The sequence below is a fragment of the Chiloscyllium plagiosum genome, unplaced genomic scaffold (genome assembly GCF_037043375.1).
Source record: "Chiloscyllium plagiosum isolate Xiang-an unplaced genomic scaffold, Cpla_swu_hap1 HiC_scaffold_22, whole genome shotgun sequence".
Classification (NCBI taxonomy): domain Eukaryota; kingdom Metazoa; phylum Chordata; class Chondrichthyes; order Orectolobiformes; family Hemiscylliidae; genus Chiloscyllium; species Chiloscyllium plagiosum.
The window spans coordinates 34,286,804-34,307,475 of NW_028270160.1; the positions used below are offsets into that span (position 1 = coordinate 34,286,804).

General features: G+C 38.4%; 1 protein-coding gene across 5 annotated transcripts in view; it reads right to left on the reverse strand.

Annotated features, from left to right (window-relative positions):
- adam12a (ADAM metallopeptidase domain 12a) overlaps positions 1 to 20,672 on the reverse strand; it is a 345,430-nt gene that overhangs the window by 14,155 nt on the left and 310,603 nt on the right. For 4 of the 5 annotated variants that reach the window (XM_043712617.2, XM_087998953.1, XM_087998951.1 and 1 more), the window contains 4 exons: positions 9,949 to 10,057; positions 8,933 to 9,068; positions 5,877 to 5,964; positions 4,732 to 4,980 (listed from right to left, as the gene is read on the reverse strand). In XM_043712617.2, coding sequence (XP_043568552.2) covers positions 4,732 to 4,980; positions 5,877 to 5,964; positions 8,933 to 9,068; positions 9,949 to 10,057 — 582 coding nt within the window. The remainder of the gene's footprint in view (positions 1 to 4,731; positions 4,981 to 5,876; positions 5,965 to 8,932; positions 9,069 to 9,948; positions 10,058 to 20,672) is intronic. The other variant, XM_087998950.1, reaches the window with a different exon arrangement.

Consider the following 20,672-nt stretch of genomic DNA (forward strand, 5'->3'; position numbering starts at 1 on the left):
CCCTGACCGTCTCACTGCCATTACCAGCCTCCCTCCCCCTGCTGTATGCACTGAATTGAGGTCTTTCCTGGGGATGGTGAATTACTGTAGGCATTGGATTCCTGACCTTCGTGAGATCGATACACCTATCAGGGAGGCATCTTCACCAAAATAACCAACAAAAGTATGATGGACACCTGAAATGACACATGCTTTTGAAGAGTTAACATTCAAGACTGAGTTCTGTGCCTGCCATGGATCTTCGCGATTACTCATAGCCGTTCCAGCTTTATGTTACCGAGAAGGAGGGATATGCTTCAGGCATTTTGACACAAATGCATGGGGATTTCTGGTGCCCTGTAGAGTTAGCACTTGGTATGAGGGGAATACCGGCATATTTGTGCGCCGTGGTGGCTGCCTCTGTACTGGATCATCCATGCACAGTATTTGTTCCACATTCAGTTTCCCTGCTGCTAAATTCCATAGCAACTGTCACAAAGCTTGTCCTTTTTTTTTCTAAGCTCAAGGAGACTCTGTCCTTGATATTTTTCACAGGGTAATAAGCCAGGCTGGGCTCTAATCAAACTGGTTTGGTACAGAGATGAAAAGGATTTTGAGAGGCCTTTTGTTTATATGTAAACAGATGAGACTTTGGCTAAAGTGGTCATGTTTTAGAAGTGACCTATAGAATGAAAGGGGAGCGGTCAGCTCTCGAGCTGAGCAACTTCGTTCAGTCCAGAACTGATTGGGAAGTTCAGCGGTGGACTGTGTGAACAGGCTTTCTCTCTTTCTGTCCTTCTAACTTCAACCTGTAAGCGTCTGTTACATTTTTTAATACTGTTTGTCAAGAGGGTTTTCTTATTGGGACTGTTGTGTATATTCGTAACAGCATAATTAAGTCTCATTTGGATAGACTGAGCTCTGTAGGCGTTCTTTATTCTGTTCTTTGTGTTTCATTGTGTAATTTTGTGAATAAATTTTTGTCTGTTTTAAAACTTAGTAGTCAATCTAGCTCTGGGTAATTTTCACTGTACACTCACTGAAACAAATTGCAAAGTTATAGTCTGGGTTACCTGCTCAAGAATATTTTGAGTGGTTTGGCCCAGTCCATAACACAACTCAACATTTTTCTGCATCCTGTTTCTTGTTCTAATGTTACACTGCGCCGTGCCCCAGCCTTGAATCCTACAGCTTTACTTTCTGCCACCAACCACTCTCTGACAGCTGACCATGATTGTTTGCATGTTGTTCATGAGGTCATCACCCCTCACCCTGAACTTTCTGAGACCCCTTTAGATAACCCTGATATGGTCCTTTTCACCGATGGGTCCTCCTTTGACCCTCCGATCATCAAACATGAGCTGGCTACGCCATATGTATGCCCTCTGAAGTCCTTGAGTCTGCTGTGCTTCCTAATGATACTTCAGGCAGCTAAATTGATCGCTTTCACTGGGCTTGCATCCTTGCCACTGACAAATCTGTCAATATTTATACAGACTCCTGCCATGCTTTTGGGGTGGTTCACGATTTCGGCACCCTCTGGAAGCTTCGAGGCTTCATCACTTCTTTGGGGAAACCCTTCCAACATTAACAATCTTTTGGAAGCCATCCTTCTCCCATCCGCTATACCGGTCATCAAATGTACTGGCCGTACGGCTGCTTGGGATCCTGATACCTGTGGTAATGCTTTTGCTGACGGGTACCCCGTATGGCCCCTACAAATCCTACTGTGCAGGTTTTGCATACCCCTAACAATTTCCCGTCATTCCTGACCTAATTGAAGGCATTTGCATGACTCAGCAACTCAGCCCCCCAATCTGAGAAGGATCGGTGGACTCATTTGGGCACCACCGAATCCTGCTCACTGCATCTTCTTACACATCCTGATGGCTTCATCATTTGCCCTAAATCTCACCTGCGTGTCCTTGCCCTAGTTGCCCATGGGGTTGGGCACGTTGGGAAGCGGGGTATGTGGCATGCTGTTGCATGTTCTTGGTATGCCCCTGGTTGCTCTTTGCTATCACGGTGCCTCATTTGCCTGCAGAGAAATAATTCTAAACCAGTGGCTAAATACGACCACCTCCCAGCCCCTGCAGGCTCATTTGCTCAACTGCAGATAGATTTTGCACATATGCCAACAAGGCAGGGTTTCCACTACCTGCTAGTGATTCTTGACATGTTTTCAAAATGAGTTGAGGCTTTTGCCACCAAGAAAGATGATACTCGAATGGTGGTTAAATGCTTGTTAAGAGATGCCAGGCTCCATTGAATGTGATAGGGACACTCATTTCACTGCAGATATTGTCACTGCGATTAATAAGGCTCTAGGGATAACCTGGAAACATCACATCCCATACCATACCAATCGCATGGTGGAAAGGATGAATGGCACTCTCAAGACTGTCTTTACTAAAATTGCGCAGGGCACAGGCTTGCCCTTGCCTGATGCGTTGCTCCGGCTCAGTACACAATCCAGAATCAGGTTAACCGGACTACAGGCTTTACCCCTTTTGCGATCTTGATGGGTAAGCCCATGCCTATTGCGACTAGACCAACCAACCTCCCTGCTGATCTACCCTTCCTCCTGACACAGGAATCTCTCCTTGATTACACCAAGGCTGTGTCTTATCTCATCATGCACAATCATGACCTTGTTAAGGCAGCTGTCCCTGTCCCTAGTGGTGAACCCATGCATCCTTTCCAATCTGTGGACTACATTATGATCAAGTCATTTCAGAAGAATTCTCTTTCTCCGAGGTGGAAAGGCCCATTCCTAAGCCCTCTGGTGACCGCAGCTAGTTACCATCCCCTGCATAATTTTTTTCCATCCCCAACACTGTTGAAGCAGGAAAGAAACTTCTAGGGCCCACCAGATAATTAAAAAATTAAGGATTAGAGGGCCAAGGGATGAGAGAAGAACCCTTCAGGGGTGGGGAAATGGTTGGGGAGGGGTTAAGGAACACCAATTCTTTGTCTGCCATCTTGGTGCTTGGAACCACAGGGTAGCATGATGCTGGCAGCAAATGTCAGGAACCCAGTAAAATGGCCCTTCATAGAGGATTTCATCATGCAAATCAGCTACTCACTTCCTTGAATCAATAAATGCAATCTGCCACTGGAGAAATCCCCACTGTCATTGGCACTGCAGTGGGCAGATGGTAATAAGAAACTCTCAATAATATTAATCATAAAATTAGCCGATCTTTGTAAAATTGGTGGCACTGCAGTGGGCAGATGGCAACAAGGAACTCGATAATATTACCCATAACATTAACAGATTTCTGTTAAAAAAATCTGATTTACTGTTTTCCCTTAAGGAAACAGAATTACTGACCCGACCTAGTCTGGCCTATATGTGGTTCTAGCTACACAGCAATGTGATGATCCACTGCAAATAATTCAGATTTATTTGAGAAAGCAGCTCACCACCACCTTCACGAGGTCAGTTAGGAATGAGCAATGCCTACATCCCATGAATTTATTAAGAAAAATCAGAACTACTGTTTCTCAGGCTTTTATGTTCCACTAGTGGTGTCTTTTCACATCTGAATGCTGACAATTTTATTTTCACGTGTCACACACATGCATCAGATTGAGAGGTCGAGAACAGTTTTAGAAACAGTTCATCATCAGACAGAGGAGCAGTAGTAGCCTATTCAGCCCATTGAGTCTGCACCCGCCATTCAATGAGATCACAGCTGATCTAATAATCCTCAAATTCATTTTCCTCTCTTTTCTCTGAAACCCTTACTGATCAAAAATCTGCCTATCTCAGCCTTGCATATTCCAACAATTTGTGCTTGGGTTTTTCAGAAATAACATCCTACTGAAATTCCCTCAAATGGCAAAACAAGCCACAAATGTCAACAACAGTCAAACTTACAACAGATCACCTTTAAAGTAAAACACCTCATTTGCATATATTTAGAATTTGAATTCCAAGTTTCTTATTCGAAGTTGGTCATTGAACAAGAAGTTTCAGCAACCTTTTCTACGGCGCTATCTTCCTTCTGTTTGTCACTCAAATCATTCTCAAAAACAAGATGACTTTTCTGCTTTCTTCAAGCCATTTATTTCAACTTCTCTCAAACACAAGCTCAGGTCAAAGTTTGCGACTAAAACATCATGTAAGATTTTGAGTTGTCATTTTAAAGCAAAATGTCACACCAGCCATTGAATGTTTACATAACCTTTCTAAAACAAAGGAGCTGAGATCTTTGGTGGGGTGGGGTAAGAATTTTCTTGAAGTTGCTCCTGCTCCATCACTACAACTTTGGCTGAGGTTTAGCAAAAAATCTGGATGCCGTGAGTTACAACTGTCATTTCTACTTGGGCTGTTAAGTCTATGTGACTGGAAACGAGGCCTAGGTAATACGTTTTATGAATATTTATTTGGAAGTTACCTTGATGGCAAACAATATGGAATGCATCATTTGTTTTGCAGTAATTAAATATTTAATCAAGACAGTTGATTCCCTTCCACAAAATAAATTGAAATAACCTTAGTTGAACAATGGTATAGTGAGCAACGAAACAATAAGTTGAATTATATACCTTTCCATACTTAAGACTGTTTTGCATAAACATTAATAGTCTGAATCACCACAATTTACTGTGAGAAAGCTTAAAGTCATTAGTAAAAGAAGCAGAAACATCAGAGAGACAGCTCTTTGCAAATATTAGACTTCTCTTGAATACTTCATCATGTGGTCTCATTTAGACATCTGTAGCACACAGAACATATATGCATACCTGTGGATTTCTGAAGGAGGGTTTAGCTGGCAATGGTCTGCTTGGTACTCCTGAATTAGACTCCGTGCTGTGGTTCAGTGGGGGCAGCACCCGCTGAGGTGTCAGGGAAAAGTGCAAATTTGCTCTTGCGACTGAATTCGGCAGAGGATTACTAATGTGAACCGGCTGATAGCAAGGTGGTTCTCGCACACCTTGATCTCGCATAGTAGGGGATGTAAATGAGCTAGTTGACTGCAGATTGTCTGTCTGCTGAAATGAATACCCAACAAAAATTAACTGTAATAAAATGTTTGCTCAGGTTATGTTAGTTAGCAATCATACAACACTGCTCCTCAGGCCTTATTAACCAGGTATCACATTAAACTTTGCAGTTAAGAACATTAATTAGCTACTAAACAAATTGTTAATAGAAGATAAAAGAAAGACATGCATTTACCAGTGTACATCCTAAATTGCTTTAGTCACTGTGGAGTACTTTTTGAAGGGGAGTCACTGTTTTTACGTAGGAAACATGGCAGCCGATATGCACACAGCACATTTCCAAAAAACAGCAATGTGATAACGACTAGATAATCAAATATATGCCTGAACACTGGAGATACCTCTGCTACTTTTTTTCAAATACGGTTTGCAAATATGTTTTATGAATATTTATTTGGAAGTTCATTTTGTGGCAAACAAGATGGAACACATAATTTGTTTATATCTGTTACATTTACGCAACCATTCGTTTGGAGCCTTATATTAACATCTCACCTGCAAGACACTACTGTACTTGGGAACCTATAAGTCCCTTCTCTAGCCTCTACTTCCACTGGTCTGTTTTCCTCCTCATCAGAAATTCTACACCAGCCATTTCTAGCACCAACTGCAGCTGGAATGCACCTCCACTTTAGGAGATGTCATTGAGTTATTATTGGTGTTCGTCTTACACAAATTTAGACTTCCTGCTGGGTGTGTAACCACTTACCAGACAACACAGGATTGGGCTGCACACCATAATCGGGAAGATAACCAAGCGACTAAGTGATTCCCTGCTACCTACATCATGTCCATCCAGAAAGGGGTGGTAGCATATCACACCCTTGCATCAGCTATTGGACCTGATCAGAATGTTCGCTCAATAGATTTTTCTAATGACATACCTTGTAAATGTTGACTTGTCTTTTAATGGGAGTTGTGTAGGTACTATTGGATTGGCTTGGGGTTGAAGATCTAGTTGGACCTACAGTCCTGCAAATAGGAACAGCAAAAATCTCAGTACAGTTAATCTGCACAATCTTTATCCAGTCAATTATGATTACAGTATTTGAAATCCAGATATAATACAGACATTTCTAGCACAAATGGCTAAACCTTTATCTGTCACAATTTATTCCAAGTTTTTCACTCCACAAACTGTTTCTAATTTTCACTCCAATAAATATGGTAAAATTTGAAAAGCACATCAATATCCTAAGATACCTGTTCCAAGCAGTTATTCTTCTCCTATATTTAGTTGGACAATTAGTTTCTTTGACCATGGGTAAGTCTGATAATCTACATAAATCATATTTTGCCCTGGGAAAACAATATCCAATTTAATGTCTCCACAGCCAGGTGGCTGAGATAAGGGCAGATTTATTTTACAAATTGATCACTTTCTAATTGTCTCTTTACTATACTGTGCAGTCTGTTACCTTAAAAACTACTGAGAAGTTGACTTACTATCAGCAGAATTACAAACTTGGAAACAGGCCACCTTTTATTTCCCTCTTGATTATATGCAATTGTATTTTTAAGGACTGGGGCAAGTGAGTGATAGAGCGAAGTGTACAGAGGACTATGAACATTTGCAGAGGAACACAGATAGTTTAAGTGAGTGGTCAAAGGTCTGGCAGATGGAGGACAATGTTAATAAATGTGAAATCATCCATTTTGGTCGGAATAACAGTAAAATATTGCAGCATGCAAAGAGCAGAGGGACGTGGGTGTCCTTGTATATGAATCACAGAAGGTTGATCTGCAGGTGCAAAAGGCAATTAAGAAAGCAAATGAAATTTTGTCCTCCATTGCTAAAGGGATTGGATTTAAAAGCAGGGAGGTCAAGTTACAGCTGTACAAGGTACTGGTGAGGCCACAGCTGGAGTAAGTACTGCGTGCAGTTTCAGTCTCCTTACTTGAGAATGGATGTACTGGCACTAGAGGGGGTGCAGAGGAAGTCCACTAGATTGGTTGTAGAATTGAGGGGGTTGGCTTATGGAGGAGAGACTCAGTAGTCTAGGATTATATTCATTGGAATTTAGAAGAGTGAGGAGGGTACCTTATAGAAACATAAAATTATGAAGGGAATAGATAGAATAGAAGTAGAGAAGATGTTTTCACTGGCGGGTGAAACTCGAACAAGAGGACATAGCCTAAAAATTAGGGGGAGCAGATTTAAGACCAAATTGAGGACGAACTCCTTCAGTTGTGAATTTGTGGAATTCCCCACCCAGTGAAGTATTTGAGGCTTCCTCACTGTATGTTTTTAACCCTAAGATAGATAACTTTATGAACAGTAAAGAAATTAAGGGTTAGGGTGAGAGGGCAAGTAAGTGAAGCTGAGGCTATGAAAAAATCAACCATGAACTTATTAATGGCGGAGAGAACTCGCAAGTACAAAATGGCCTACTCCTGCTACTGGTTCTTATGTTCTAAGTGGAGAAAAAGGGGAGAAAAACCTTGAAATAGTTTGCTTGAGTTGGAAATGAAGAATATGAAAGAAAGTTATACAACTGGTTGTGCTCTGTCACTTCACATCGGGTACCTGGCTTCAAATTCAGCCCAAATTTGATCCAAGACCTCGGAGCATTTCAATACTCAGAGAATATGCATGAAACACTCCACACTATAGACAAAGGGAAAGTTCTCCATTTTTTATAGTTTTAATGTCAGTAACATCTAGAACTTGGGTCCTGCCAATAAAATGGAATGTCAGACTACATAGGGAGAAGACACTTATAGAATTAATATACCAATGAAAGTTTTAACTATTTAGAAGTTTATCTCTGAAATATTTTGCAGCACTTTATTGTAATAGAAGAGCTGAAGTTCATCAACTATTATTTACCAGTTAGCATTGCTCAGCAGTTTTTCCAATGCAATACAGTAATAACCTTCAACTGCTTTGCTCATTGATAGGAAAATTTGTGCACCACAAATATTTTTAATCACAAATCAATTTAAATTGATAAGTTGAACGTTCCAGGAATGAGTCAAATGAATTTTCTTTGTATTGCTTCTAGGGCAACAAAATTCTTTTACAAGAGTCCTAAGTTGTACACAGCATTTCAGATATTACCTCATCAAAGCTTTTTACAGCTGCATTGCCTACTTTCATATTCTATTCCCCTTGCAATAAACACTGATATTCTATTTGCATTCCTAATCACTTGCTATGCCTGCAAATTAACAATTTGTTATTCATACATTGTTAATAAGAATACAGATTTTGATAAAGATTATGTTATAATCAGTTGGGAAGTAAAGGTAAAAAAGATATGTGATTCCATTCTATGAAGGAATTTTTAAAAATAGGTCAAAAGGTCATTTGAAACTGGATTCAATACATCAATTTGGCATCTAACATTATGTCTATGAAGTTAATTGATGAAGTATTTACAAAATATACTTTGATGACGCATGGAGATAACAGACAGGGATGTTTGAATTCAGAATTAGGTTTCCATTCAGAAGAATCAGATTTTCAATGCAGAAGAACAGATTCACCATTACAGATGGCCAGGTTAGTTTGTAAAATGTCCGAGTTGTAAAAGTTTGTGTAACAGTTTTTAAGCTGTCCAAACTGAAAAAAGGTTTAGATCCATCGAAACTGGAAACTCAGTTAAATATAACATTTTTAAGAAATGAAGCTCTGTTATGTTGTTCATGTTAAAATCTTCTTAAACTGTTTTATATTTATTTAAACATATCTTTGTTCTTTTACTTCCGTGCAATAAATTTGCATTCCATTTTTTAAAGACCCATTAGCAACTTCATGCTTTTTGACTATCATGGTAACCAACTACAAAAATTAATCTTATAATCTATCAAGCCAAGTTTCATTCTGCAATCTGACTTGTCCTGCATTACCATTAACCAGAATCTTAAGAGTAAAAGAAAACATCATTGAACAGATCCGTTCAAAAAACTCGTGAAAATATTTTTTGAAAGACTTTACCTTAACTTTTCAACTGTTGTTATTTTATGTGAGAAGAGCAGCTGAAGCAATGTCTTCCGTTTGAAACACATTATCACCCCCGCAGCAATAAGACTCAAGATTGTAACTAGTATGCCCACAAACAGGCTGTTACTTTCTGTAAAAAAATTAATAAATATAGATTCAGTTTTGCCAGCAACAATGCCTTCAAAATAATTTCTATCCAGTCGCATAAAGGTGTAATCAACTAATGAATCTAGTTAATTGCTTCATTGTCTATTTATTCCATCAATTTCTAAAGTTTTGGTTCCATGAATTTCCTCAAGGATTCTTTCAATCGACTGCTATAACTGGAGCATCCCCATAAATGTGGTTTCTGCTAAAGTTACAGTGGCTGATCAGTAAATTATCCCCAAACACCAATCAAATTCCAAGAGATCATATTCAGTGCATAGTTCAAGTAATGTGTTTGTAATTTAGTAACACAGTTTTTTTTTATTATAGAAAGCTCGTGCTAAAATTGGTTCAAGCTATAAATGTTCATTTTATTCTGCATTTCAGCGTGCTAGTGCCCTGTACAAGAAGGGAGCTTACATATTAACATTATGATATGATTTGGTGATACTGGTGTTGGACTGGGGTGTACAAAGTTAAAAATCACACAAGACCAGGTTATAGGCCAACAGATTTATTTGGAACCATTAGCTTTCGCAGCGCTGCTCCTTCATGACCTGATCACCTGACAACTATCTGATGAAGGAGCAGTGCTCCGAAAGCTAGTGCTTCCAATTAAACCTTTTGGACTATAACCTGGTGTTGTGTGATTTTTAACATTACGATACTTCGTACAAATATAAGAAGCAGATTTTTATTTCTAATATTACATATTGTATATTATTCATCAGCTAGTTTAAAAAAATATGTTTTGTTATAGTCAAGAGAAATGCTGATGGACTTGTGCAGAAGTTTTTAACATCAGCTTGTATGTGTGTGAATGTAATGCATTGCTGTTATGGGAATATACAGCCATTCCTCACCTTCAAGCCTCATGGGTCCACTGTCTATACTCCCTCCTAAACCAGGTTTATCACAATATGGAGGAGCCCAATCATGGTCACAGTGGCAGTTTTTATTGTTGTTGCAAACCTATTAATGTACAAAATAATTTATAAGCAATTTTAACAGTTCAAGTGAAGAAAAAGTTTTATTTTTCTATTTTACTTATCAATTTATGTGCAATACACATGAAGCTAGCCACCTTCATAAGTGGTGTGCCAAATGTTTCAGATTTTATGTTTAGAATTAATAACAAATCCACTATGTCTAGATAGATCGATTGGTAAATGCATTGTATGGCATGGCAGTCTGCATTATTTCAGGCTGCTGGCCAGCTGTTCTCAATCAGTAGCTCCAAATTATATCTCTAACCAGGGAGTCAAAAAACCATACGGAGTGCTCGTTGCTGAATATCATGGTTGGAAAGGCAAGTTGTGAGCATGATACAAACAGTTTGTTGAGAAATATTGATTAGTTATGTAAGTGGGCAAAAAAGTTGCAAGTGGAGTATAATGTGGGATGATGTAAATTTGTTCATTTTGGAAGGGAGAACGAAAGCACAGAGTTATTATTTAAATGGAGAAAAACTGCAGAAAGTTGCAAGGGACTTGGGACTACTTGTGCACGGAACACAGAAAGCTAGAGCATAGGTGCAGCAGGTAAACAGGAAGGCTAATGGAATGTTGGCCCATATTTCAAGGGAGTTGGGGTATAAGAATAGGGAAGTCTTACACAACTGTACAAGTTGCTGGTGAGACCACATCTGGAGTCAGTGAGTTGTTTTGGTATCCTTATTTAAAGAAATATATAATTTCATTGGAGGCAGTTCATAGAGGGCTCACTAGGGTGATCCTCTGTATGGAGGGATTGTCTTACCAGTGAAAACTAAGCAGGTTGGGACTCTATTCACTGGAGTTTAGAAGAATGAGAGGTAATTTCATTGCAACATAAAGGATGCTTATGAGGCTTGACAGGGTAAATGTTAAGAGGATGTTCCCCCTCATGGGGTAATCTAAGATCAGGGGACATAGTCTCAGAATAAATGGGTGCCAATTTAAGATTGAGATGAGGAATTTCTTCTCTCAGAGAGTTGTGAGTCTTTGGAACTCCATGCAACAGAGAGCTGTGGGGCAGAGTCCTTGTGAATATTTAAAACAAAGATAGACAGATTCTTGATCAATAGGGGAATCAAGGCTTAAGTCAAAAATGCAGGAAAATGAACATGAGGAATATTGGATCAGCCATGACCTTACCCAATGGCAGAGCAGTCTCAAGGGGCTGAATTGTTTACTCCTGTTCCCAAATCTTATGGTTTCCATATGGTCCTCTAGTGACTTCTGCTGGAACTATTGTAGTTAGCACATGAGGACAGGAGAAACCCTGCTATGCTATTCATACAGTCAATTGACACTATTACCATTCACCAATGAAAGCTTAGCCTTAAGCCGAAGGGTCAAAAAGCATGATAAGCACTTCTGAAGAGTGGAGGAGAGAAAGATAGATTGAAACTAGATTAGGCATATTTCTTAAGGACAATTCAGAGTGGATGACAAATATTGGCTTTAGCACCAATGTTTATGTCTTATGAATTTAAAAAAAAAGGATGTGAATATTGGAGACTGAACCATACATAGTTAATCCAATACATTTTCCATTAGCCTGATCAAGTGCAGCATAGACACAGGGTGGTACATGCCATGTCTCTATTTTTCAGTCACATAGTTCAACATAAAGGCAACGCCGTAAGGCAAACCGATTGTAATTGGCAAAAAAGCAGTAAGTATGAGAACATGTGGAAATTGAGTTCAACCTTTTAAGCAGAACCAATGTGTTATTATTCTGTCATGAGCTTCCTTCCTTTGCCAACCATTGATTCCTTATTCCAGAAACACTACAAGGTTAATTTTTCCACTTTGTGTTCCTGGTGGGTAGCATTGGCTGCTACAAATGTATATCCAAAATTCAACTGCACATTGTGCATAATTTTCCAATCTCATTTAAAGTGGTTGAAAAATCATATTCAGAGCCAGCAAATCTTTGAGAGGCACTGCTGCTGGGCAAAGCTGCTCATTGGGAACATAAAACTGAGCACTTAGATCAATGCTGAGACCACATGAACACTGAATATCCCTGTTTCTTTCTAACTGTAATAAAGGGTTGCAGAGTGTTGGTGAAAATCTTTTACATTGCACATTAATGAAAATCAGAAATATTTCTAAGAGATACAGATCACTTAAAAAGCAAACATTTCTGTCTTCAAAAATATAACATTGTTAATAATTCAAATTTAAATTCAGAAAACTTAAACATTTCTAAATTGATGGAGTTGCCAGAAGGAAATGAAATGTGCTTGCTGGTTACCTGAATCTCAATTTTGTGGGATTCACAAAAATCTCATTAAGATAATGAATAAACAAATTAACAAAATGTAGCAATACATTAGAACTGAAGTCAACTGATGGCACAATTTAGTGATTAGAAACCTCATCTGCAGTAAATTATTTGAACAAGCAAAACTGAGTTTTTTTTGTGCTGCACATTATCTGAGTAATAATAAGGAAAGGCTGTCTATGCAATTACTTTTAATGTCTGGAAAGGATATTACACAGATTGTGAAATTGCTTCTGCAGTCTTGATTTGTTTTGTGAAAAAAGGATTTTATTGACATTGTTATACATGGTAATTTCACATGCCTTCTTCTGAGTGATAATTTTCTTGGGAATGTTAATGGATCTAAGTTTTAACTTGCTGCTAGAGCATAGAATTGGCTGATTTGGACAACCAATGAGTGTAGAAATTTCTCCTCAACTCAGTTGTAAATGGTTGACCCCTCATTCTGGAACTGTTGTGCTTGTTCTTGAGCCCCCTCTTGGATCTCTCCAATCAAATCTTTAAGTATTTTATGTGTTTCAATTAGAACAACTTGCACTCTTCTGGATTCTAGAGGTATAGGCACAGTCCACATGTTAGTCTCTCCTTATAGGTGCAGAAATGATGATGATTATTAGAATCAATAATTCAATAAAAGAGCTGATTAGCTTTCTTTATACTAATAAACACGACTTTTGAAAAATATACTTAGATAGTATTGTGACTTGTATTGAATGCTGTGTATCTTAATAACTCTTAGGATAAACCAAAATACCAACCAGATTTACTACATTCAAAACATTAAATGGATCCATTGTAAAAGCACGAGTTCAATGCAATATTCAAAATAAGATTGAATAAGGGTTTATGAATATAAAACATTATTAACATTATATCATGAGGAATGCATTTGCAGAAAACGCTTATAATTATATGAATTCTCATTTATCAGGATCACATGATAAAATACATGGAACAAGAATCTTACAAAATACTGAATGTTATTATTAAATGGTAGGTGTCAAATTTCCTGCAATGCTCATCAAACTACTTTCTTTGGCTAAAAAATACAATGTTACATTTTTATAAAGATAAAACCTCTGAAAAAAAACTATCAAAAGTCAATTAAAACTGATTTAGAAGAAAAGTTTATAAAACAAGTTGATAGGGATGAGGAATACACTGCTCATGGTAAATGAATTGCGAGCATTATGAGTATTCTTTGGAAAGACATTGCAAACAGTGCAAGGGACTGCTTACTTTGCCTTTTTGAATTATAAGTTGGAAAATGGACATGAATGCTAAAGGCACAAGGAACATTTTTGTAACTTGAAGATCAAATGCAGTGTACACTTTAACTATAAAAATTATGTTACATTTTGGAGCAGTGAGAAGGATACTTTGTGAGTCAGAGTGGTACCAGGAATCTTTGAGTCAGGAAAAACTACCTCACGTCAGCCTTTGGATTGGTCCAGCTGCAGTTTGATAGAGACTTGTGAGTGCAGTGCATTCAAGAAACCAACAAAAGCCTGTGAACAAGAGCACTTCTCACCCATTTTTGTCTCTCTTTCACAGACTGAAAAAGACAAAATTTGAAGACTCTGAAAGAAAGAATTCTAATAAAAGGAAAGACCGGGCGCTACCCGATTAGCTATTAAGTGAAAGACTGATCATCACAATGCATACAACATTGCATCATCTCTACTAAGAATCAAAAACACTGTGAGAAATAACTCATCTCACTCTTGTGGTCTGTACTTTTGATCAACAGAATTTGTTTTTCCCGGTATCTATTTTTCAACCCATAATGTTGGCATCAAGTTATCTAATTCATGAATAAACGTGTGTGTTTTTTGTGGTTTAAAATGTGTGCAACTTAACTCACATGGCAGTAAATTTGTCACCCATGTTTGCCACTTGTTACAGAAAAAGTATGTTTGCAATTAACAGTTACTTTCCCTTTAATAATGAAACATAGCCTGAAATACTTTTGTCCTGAACAGCATCCCTTAAGGAAAATTGACCATCTTGGTGGTTTCATCGAGTATCTACATTTTGATGATGCTGTGGACTTTAAGAGGTTATCTTGTCCTTTTTTTTTGAAGAGAGGTTTTAAAGCAGAACAGCCTAACAGTATGATGAGAGTAAACAGCTTGTGAGGCCTTGGATATTTGTAAAGTTGAAACGGTGGAAGCAGCCTGAATGAGTGTGGTCAAATTCTCACAGAACCAGGATGTTTAGTTTAACTTTCAGCAGTTGCTGTTGGGGTCTTGCTGAGATGGATGCTATTTTTTGTCCCTCTCTCAGTTACAGCTAAAAGCTGGGGGGTCTCTGCCTGCTACAATCTGTGTTCTGACTTTGCCTTTTGCCAAGGATGTTGCTACATTGGAATGGCTAATTCGTAATAGATACGGCATCTATTGTTCTGTTAAGATTTCCAATCGAATTAAGCTTTTTCAATTCCTTCTTTCCCCAGTTCTGAGGAAGGGTCACAGGACCCAAAACATTAACTCTGACTTCTCTTCACAGATGCTGCCAAGCCTGCTGACCTTTCCCAGCAACTTCTGTTTCTGTTCCTGCTTTCTTTTGTTGTATTTTAACTATAACAGATGAATAAAGTGTGTTTCGCTTTAAATCTGGTAGCTCGACCAATCGAACTGCATCTGGAATGCAACATCTCACCTATATCTTTAAAATAAGAAGAAGTTAGAGTCTAGACTATCTTTTGAATATTTTGAGGGGATTTGGTCTGGTCCATATCAACACATTGTCAGAGCTTGTACAGCAGTGAGGCCGGATTAATAGGAACACCTTCCAGTTGAGTCACAGAGTCATAGAGACCTATAGTACGGAGACAGGTCCTTTGGCCCAAACTTGTTCATGCCAACCAAAATGTCCATCAACACTAACCCCTTTTCCCTGCACTTGGCCCATATCCTTCTAGATCTTTCCTATCCATGTATTTGTCCAAATGCCTTTTTAAATGTTGTTAATGTACCCACCTCAACCACTTCTGCTGGCAGTTCATTCCATATGCATATCACCCTTTGTCTAAAAATGTTGCCTCCCAGGTTCCATTTTATTCTTTCCCCTCTAACCTTAAACTGATGCTCTCTAGTCCTTGATTAACCAACCCTGGGAAAAACAATCCGAGCGTTCACCCTATCCATGCCTCTCACGATCTTATACACTTCTTTAATATCCCCCCTCAATCTCTTACAATCTAAAGAAAAAAGTCCTAGATTGTCCAACCTCTCCCTATTACTCAGACCATTGAGTCCTGGCAACATCCTTGTAAATTTCTTCTGCATTCTTTCCAGTTTACTCACATCTGTAGCAAAGGGAACCAAAACTGAACACAATACTCCAAGTGTGGCCTAACCAACATCCTGTACAACTTCTATACTCAATGCCCTGACTGATGAAGGCCAATGTGCCAAGATCTTCTTCACTGCCCTATTGACCTGTGACTTCACTTTCAGAGAACTGTGCAACTGAACTCCAAGGTCCCTCTGTTCCACTATACTGCTGAAGGCCCTACCATTCACCATGAAACTCCTACCTTGATTTGACTTTCCAAAATGTAAGACCTTACATTTTTCCATATTAAAATCCATTTGCCATTTCTTGGTCCACTTCCCCAGCTGATCAAGATCCTGCTGCAATTTCATGACGACATAATTCCAATCTGTTTTCTTTATGAATATGTAGTTCTAAGATATGGTAAAATCCCATTTATAGCAGCCTATGTTTTCTTGATGAGATAATTTATCTTTGTTTAATTATAAACCGGAATACATTACCTAACTTCATAATCACTTCTTAAAATGTTATTTTTAATTTGATTTTAAACATGCTACACTTTTCTCATTATTTCTTCAATCTTGTCACATCATATATGATCTAACAAAAAAAATTCATGTGCATTTACAAATGTATTGAACTGGTCGCTTGAACTTCATAGACAAAACCTTCATTTGCTAAATTCCCAAGCAGTGCTGCAAAACCCAGAAACCCAGATCATGTAGAAGTCCTGTAGCTTAATATTCTTTAGTGCACTGACATATTGGACCATCTCATTGCTTGTTAATCAGTCCCAAGTTTTAAAATAAAGTGCAGTACCACTCCCCAACACTGAATCAGTAAAATAATGTCAATAAAACTCTGGTTGGTTCAAATAATGAAAAAAAAGAGGTTTCCAGCCCTTTACAGATTGCCAATTTTAATTTCAAGGCTACCAGACTTCCCTTTGATATTGATTCTAAGGGGATCAATTGCTATACTGTAACAGCTCAAGAGCTCTGTTACCTTTGCTAACACTATCAGACAATGACAGCAACAACTGGAACACTCTAGGGTTGCTCTAGTAATGAGAAACAAAATGTCAAAAATGCTAAAAGATAAAAAAAAGTTTGAATTAATTATGAGGTAAAAGTTACATAGATTCCCTTTAAACTCAATATTTCAATTTCTTTTAATAACACTGAATATCAATAGTAGTTTTGAAGTCAGGACGGTATTCTCAAATTATTTTATTTAAATCCCACAGAAATTACAACATGAATATGTTTACCACAACCAGTCCATGGCGATGTTTCCATTCCTCATGAGCAAACAGTTCTAATGATACCTACTATTGAGTGTGGAAAAAGGGTCAATTATACCTTTACTCTTGGATTAGCTACTGAGCAATTGCATAAGGAGCTATGTCAAAGTGATGTCAGATCACAAAGAACAGGAGCCTGAATCTATAGGATTCCAAGAGATCTCCTCTCCAATAATCCCTTATTGATAGTCATATTTGACAAAGTTAATGTTTACTTACATGAGGGTAGACTTCATCTTAAAATGCACAGCTCCCATATCCCTTCAGCTCCTTTTCTTTCTTTACAAGCCTAAGGTAATGTTGAATCTTAACCAGATTTTAATTATCACAACAAACTCTTACTTGGACAGTGCCAGGTTTCCCCCTGAATTATGCACGCTGAAGGATGGAAATCCTACCCTGAGAGTGTTGGCCAGTCTGACCAGTCTGGACCCGCAACTCTTGAGTATCAGCACCATCACCAAGACCGATGGTTACTGCTGGAATTGTACTTGGGCTTTTATCTGAATGGAGTATGTTAGGAAGGATGGGAATTTTGGGGTACTGCTGACAGGCAAGGTCAGCAAGTCTACCAAAAGTACAGTAGATGGTATCTCAAAGCCATTCCTTTCCCAATGCCAGGTCACTAATCGAGCACAGAGTGCCTGAGAATGAGGGCGCCACTCTTAATAGGTTGCAGTTTGCTGTGTGATTGATAGAATTGCAGTGGCATTGGGATAGACCTCGTCAGTCATCTTTAAGTGGAGGATTAAGGGCCTCAATTGTCCTCCCAGTGGAAAGGCTGCCAACTTCTTGCCTCACCCAAAGCTCAGGGGAGGTGGGTTGAATCTACAGTAAGGTATCCATACTTCATAGCCTCCTGTCCAATCAAACACACTCCAATCTAGAGGGACCATGGAAGTAAACTATATTCTTGCCTCACTCACTAAACCTGGAAGTTAGTTCCATACATATATAACTTATATAAACAAGTTCCTTTTGGTGTCTATTCGAGATGTCCCAGATTTAATCTTTTATTTTTGATCTCTCACAAAATCTGTTATTCTAATCTAGCCTTTTGCAAACTTAAAACACTTCTGTCATCATTATTTTTTGTGTTGTTTTCAGGAAAAAGAGTAGAAACTTTTTTCAAATCTTGCTCCATCCTTTATTTACTTCCTATCAGGCACCATCCCAGCAAATCAATGTTGTACAATCTCTGGCTTGTTGTCTTGTACTCATTAGGACAATTTGCAAGTGTACAAATTCAATGGAAACACCAATATTTATACTGCATGAGTGCACAACAGCTGATTGGTTGGCAAGTAGGCTTAGATTGGTGTATGACTTGCTTTGGGGAATGCAGCAACTAGTGATGATTTACAGTTATCTGCTGGGCTTTGGTTAAATTTTAAACCAGGTAGTTAACTTGCAAGGATCTGAAAAATTACATTGTGAATGCCTGTCACCTATTTTGTTGAGTTAAGTGCATGTACATCCTAATTGCATAAGACAGTCTCCCGTGTATTAATAAATAGAGCATTTGCAATTACTTCACACTGTGAGCCTGACTGACAATTCTAAATTGGTTGCTGCCATAATTCTTTGTATACTAAGGATGATCCAGTAAATGTGATTCAATTGTATAATGTTAGACACTGTACTGCAACTTTTGCAAGCACAAGTGAATTGATGAAGAGATAAACTATTTGATGCAATCTGTCAGCATTTAGGATGTACAGTCTATGTTCTTGCTTTTAGACTGGCATTGAAATTTGTACATTACATTACTCACTTGTGTGATAGGCCGAATGTTGTTTTTGCTTGTTGGCAGTATCTTGTTAGTGGTGAATAGAGTTGCTGCTGCATAGTAGCAGTGTGAAATAACTGGCTCAACATGCTGCTCAAACATTTGAGATACCTTACCCTTCCAGTGTAATCTGAGATATACTGAATACTTTTCAGGGCCTACACTCACCGCTTTAGAGCTATTCATGAGTTTGCGCAATAGTTCGTGAGAAACTATTTGATCAGGGTTTAATCCATCCATATAAGTGCTAAGTTTGCATGGTGAACAAATAGCTTGGCTCCTATTTACATGGTTGGTGATAAGGCCAATCTTACAGTATGTGGAGTGTGGGAATCCCAACATGTATTGTGACCAGTGAAGGAAGATTTGCGGTAGACATAGTAGAGAACCCACTGTGGTTCTGCAATTGGATGACTGTTGTTGCATATTCCTGACTGTTACATTGACAATGAATTCAGAATAGTCAGTTAAGCCCACAATGTGGCACATTTGCATGTATTGGAAGACATGAGGCCTTCTGCTTTGCAGACAGAAAGAACATGTACATGCATTGCATCTATTTCAATTCCACAAAATAAATAAGTCAGTCACTGATTCATTTCTCAGGGAAACACCCTGACCAATCAGTCAAGCTCCCTAAAATTAACTTAAAATTAAAACAAAGTCTGGCAATTAACTATCAAATATTTATAATTGATGCACTCGCCAAACAGAGTCTACTTGCTAGCCAATCAGCACTTGCCTCTCATGCAGTATAAATGTTAGTTTTCACTATAAATTATTGATATTCTTGTGAATTATTCTGACAAGTGTAAGACAAAAATTTCAACAAAATGTGTATTTGCTTTTAGCAATACTCACATCCTATACCACCAACTAGTTATTATTATTTAACTGGTGAAAAAATAATTACAATGGAACAATGGATATCTAACAAGAACAGTACAGCACAGGTACAGATTCTTCAGCCCACCAAGCCTGCACTGAGACATGATAATTTTGTAAACTAAAAACCTTTTGCCTGTGTGTGGTCTGTATCTCTCTATTCCCTGCATATTCATGTATCTGTCAAAATGCCTCTTAAATGTTACATTTGCTTCAATCACCTTCCTTGGCACTGCATTGCATGAATCCACGTGAAAAACTTACCTCTCACATGTTCTTTAAACTTGCCCCGTTTTACTTTAAACCTGTGTCCCCTCATAATTAACATTTTTACCCTGGGAAAAAGACTCTGACTATCCATTCTATCTGTGCCTCTCAAAATTTTGTAAATGTCTATCAGATCACGTCTCAGCCTCTGACATTCAAGTGAAAACAAACCAAGTTTGTCCAATCTCTTCTCAGAGCTAACACCCTCCAAACCAGACAACATTCTGGTAAACCTTTTCTGTACCCTCTACCACATCTTTCTGGTAGTGTGGTGACCAGAATTGAATGCAATTTTCCAAATGTGACCTAACTCAATTTCTATACAGCTACAACAATGACCTGTGTACTTTATGCCCCAACTGATGGACATATGCCTTCTTGACCACTTTATTCACTTGTGTGACCACTTTCAGGGAATCAGGGACCTGTATATCTAGATTGCTCTGTTTGTTAATGGTTCTAAGGGTTCTGCTATTTAATGTATACTTTCCTCTTGCTTAGACCTTTCAAAATGCATCACTTCACATTTGTTCAGATTAATTTTCGTATTCCATTTCTCTGCCCATGTCTCCATCCTATTCAGATCCTGCTGTATCTTCTGTAGAGGAGAAAGTGAGGACAGCAGATGCTGGAGATCAGAGCTGAAAATGTGTTGCTGGAACAGCGCAGCAGGTCAGGCAGCATTCAGGGAACAGGAGAATCAACGTTTTGGGCACAAGCCCTTCCTCAGGAAGGGCTATCTTCTGTAGATCAAAGTATAGAATATAAAAACAGAAAGAGCTAAAAAA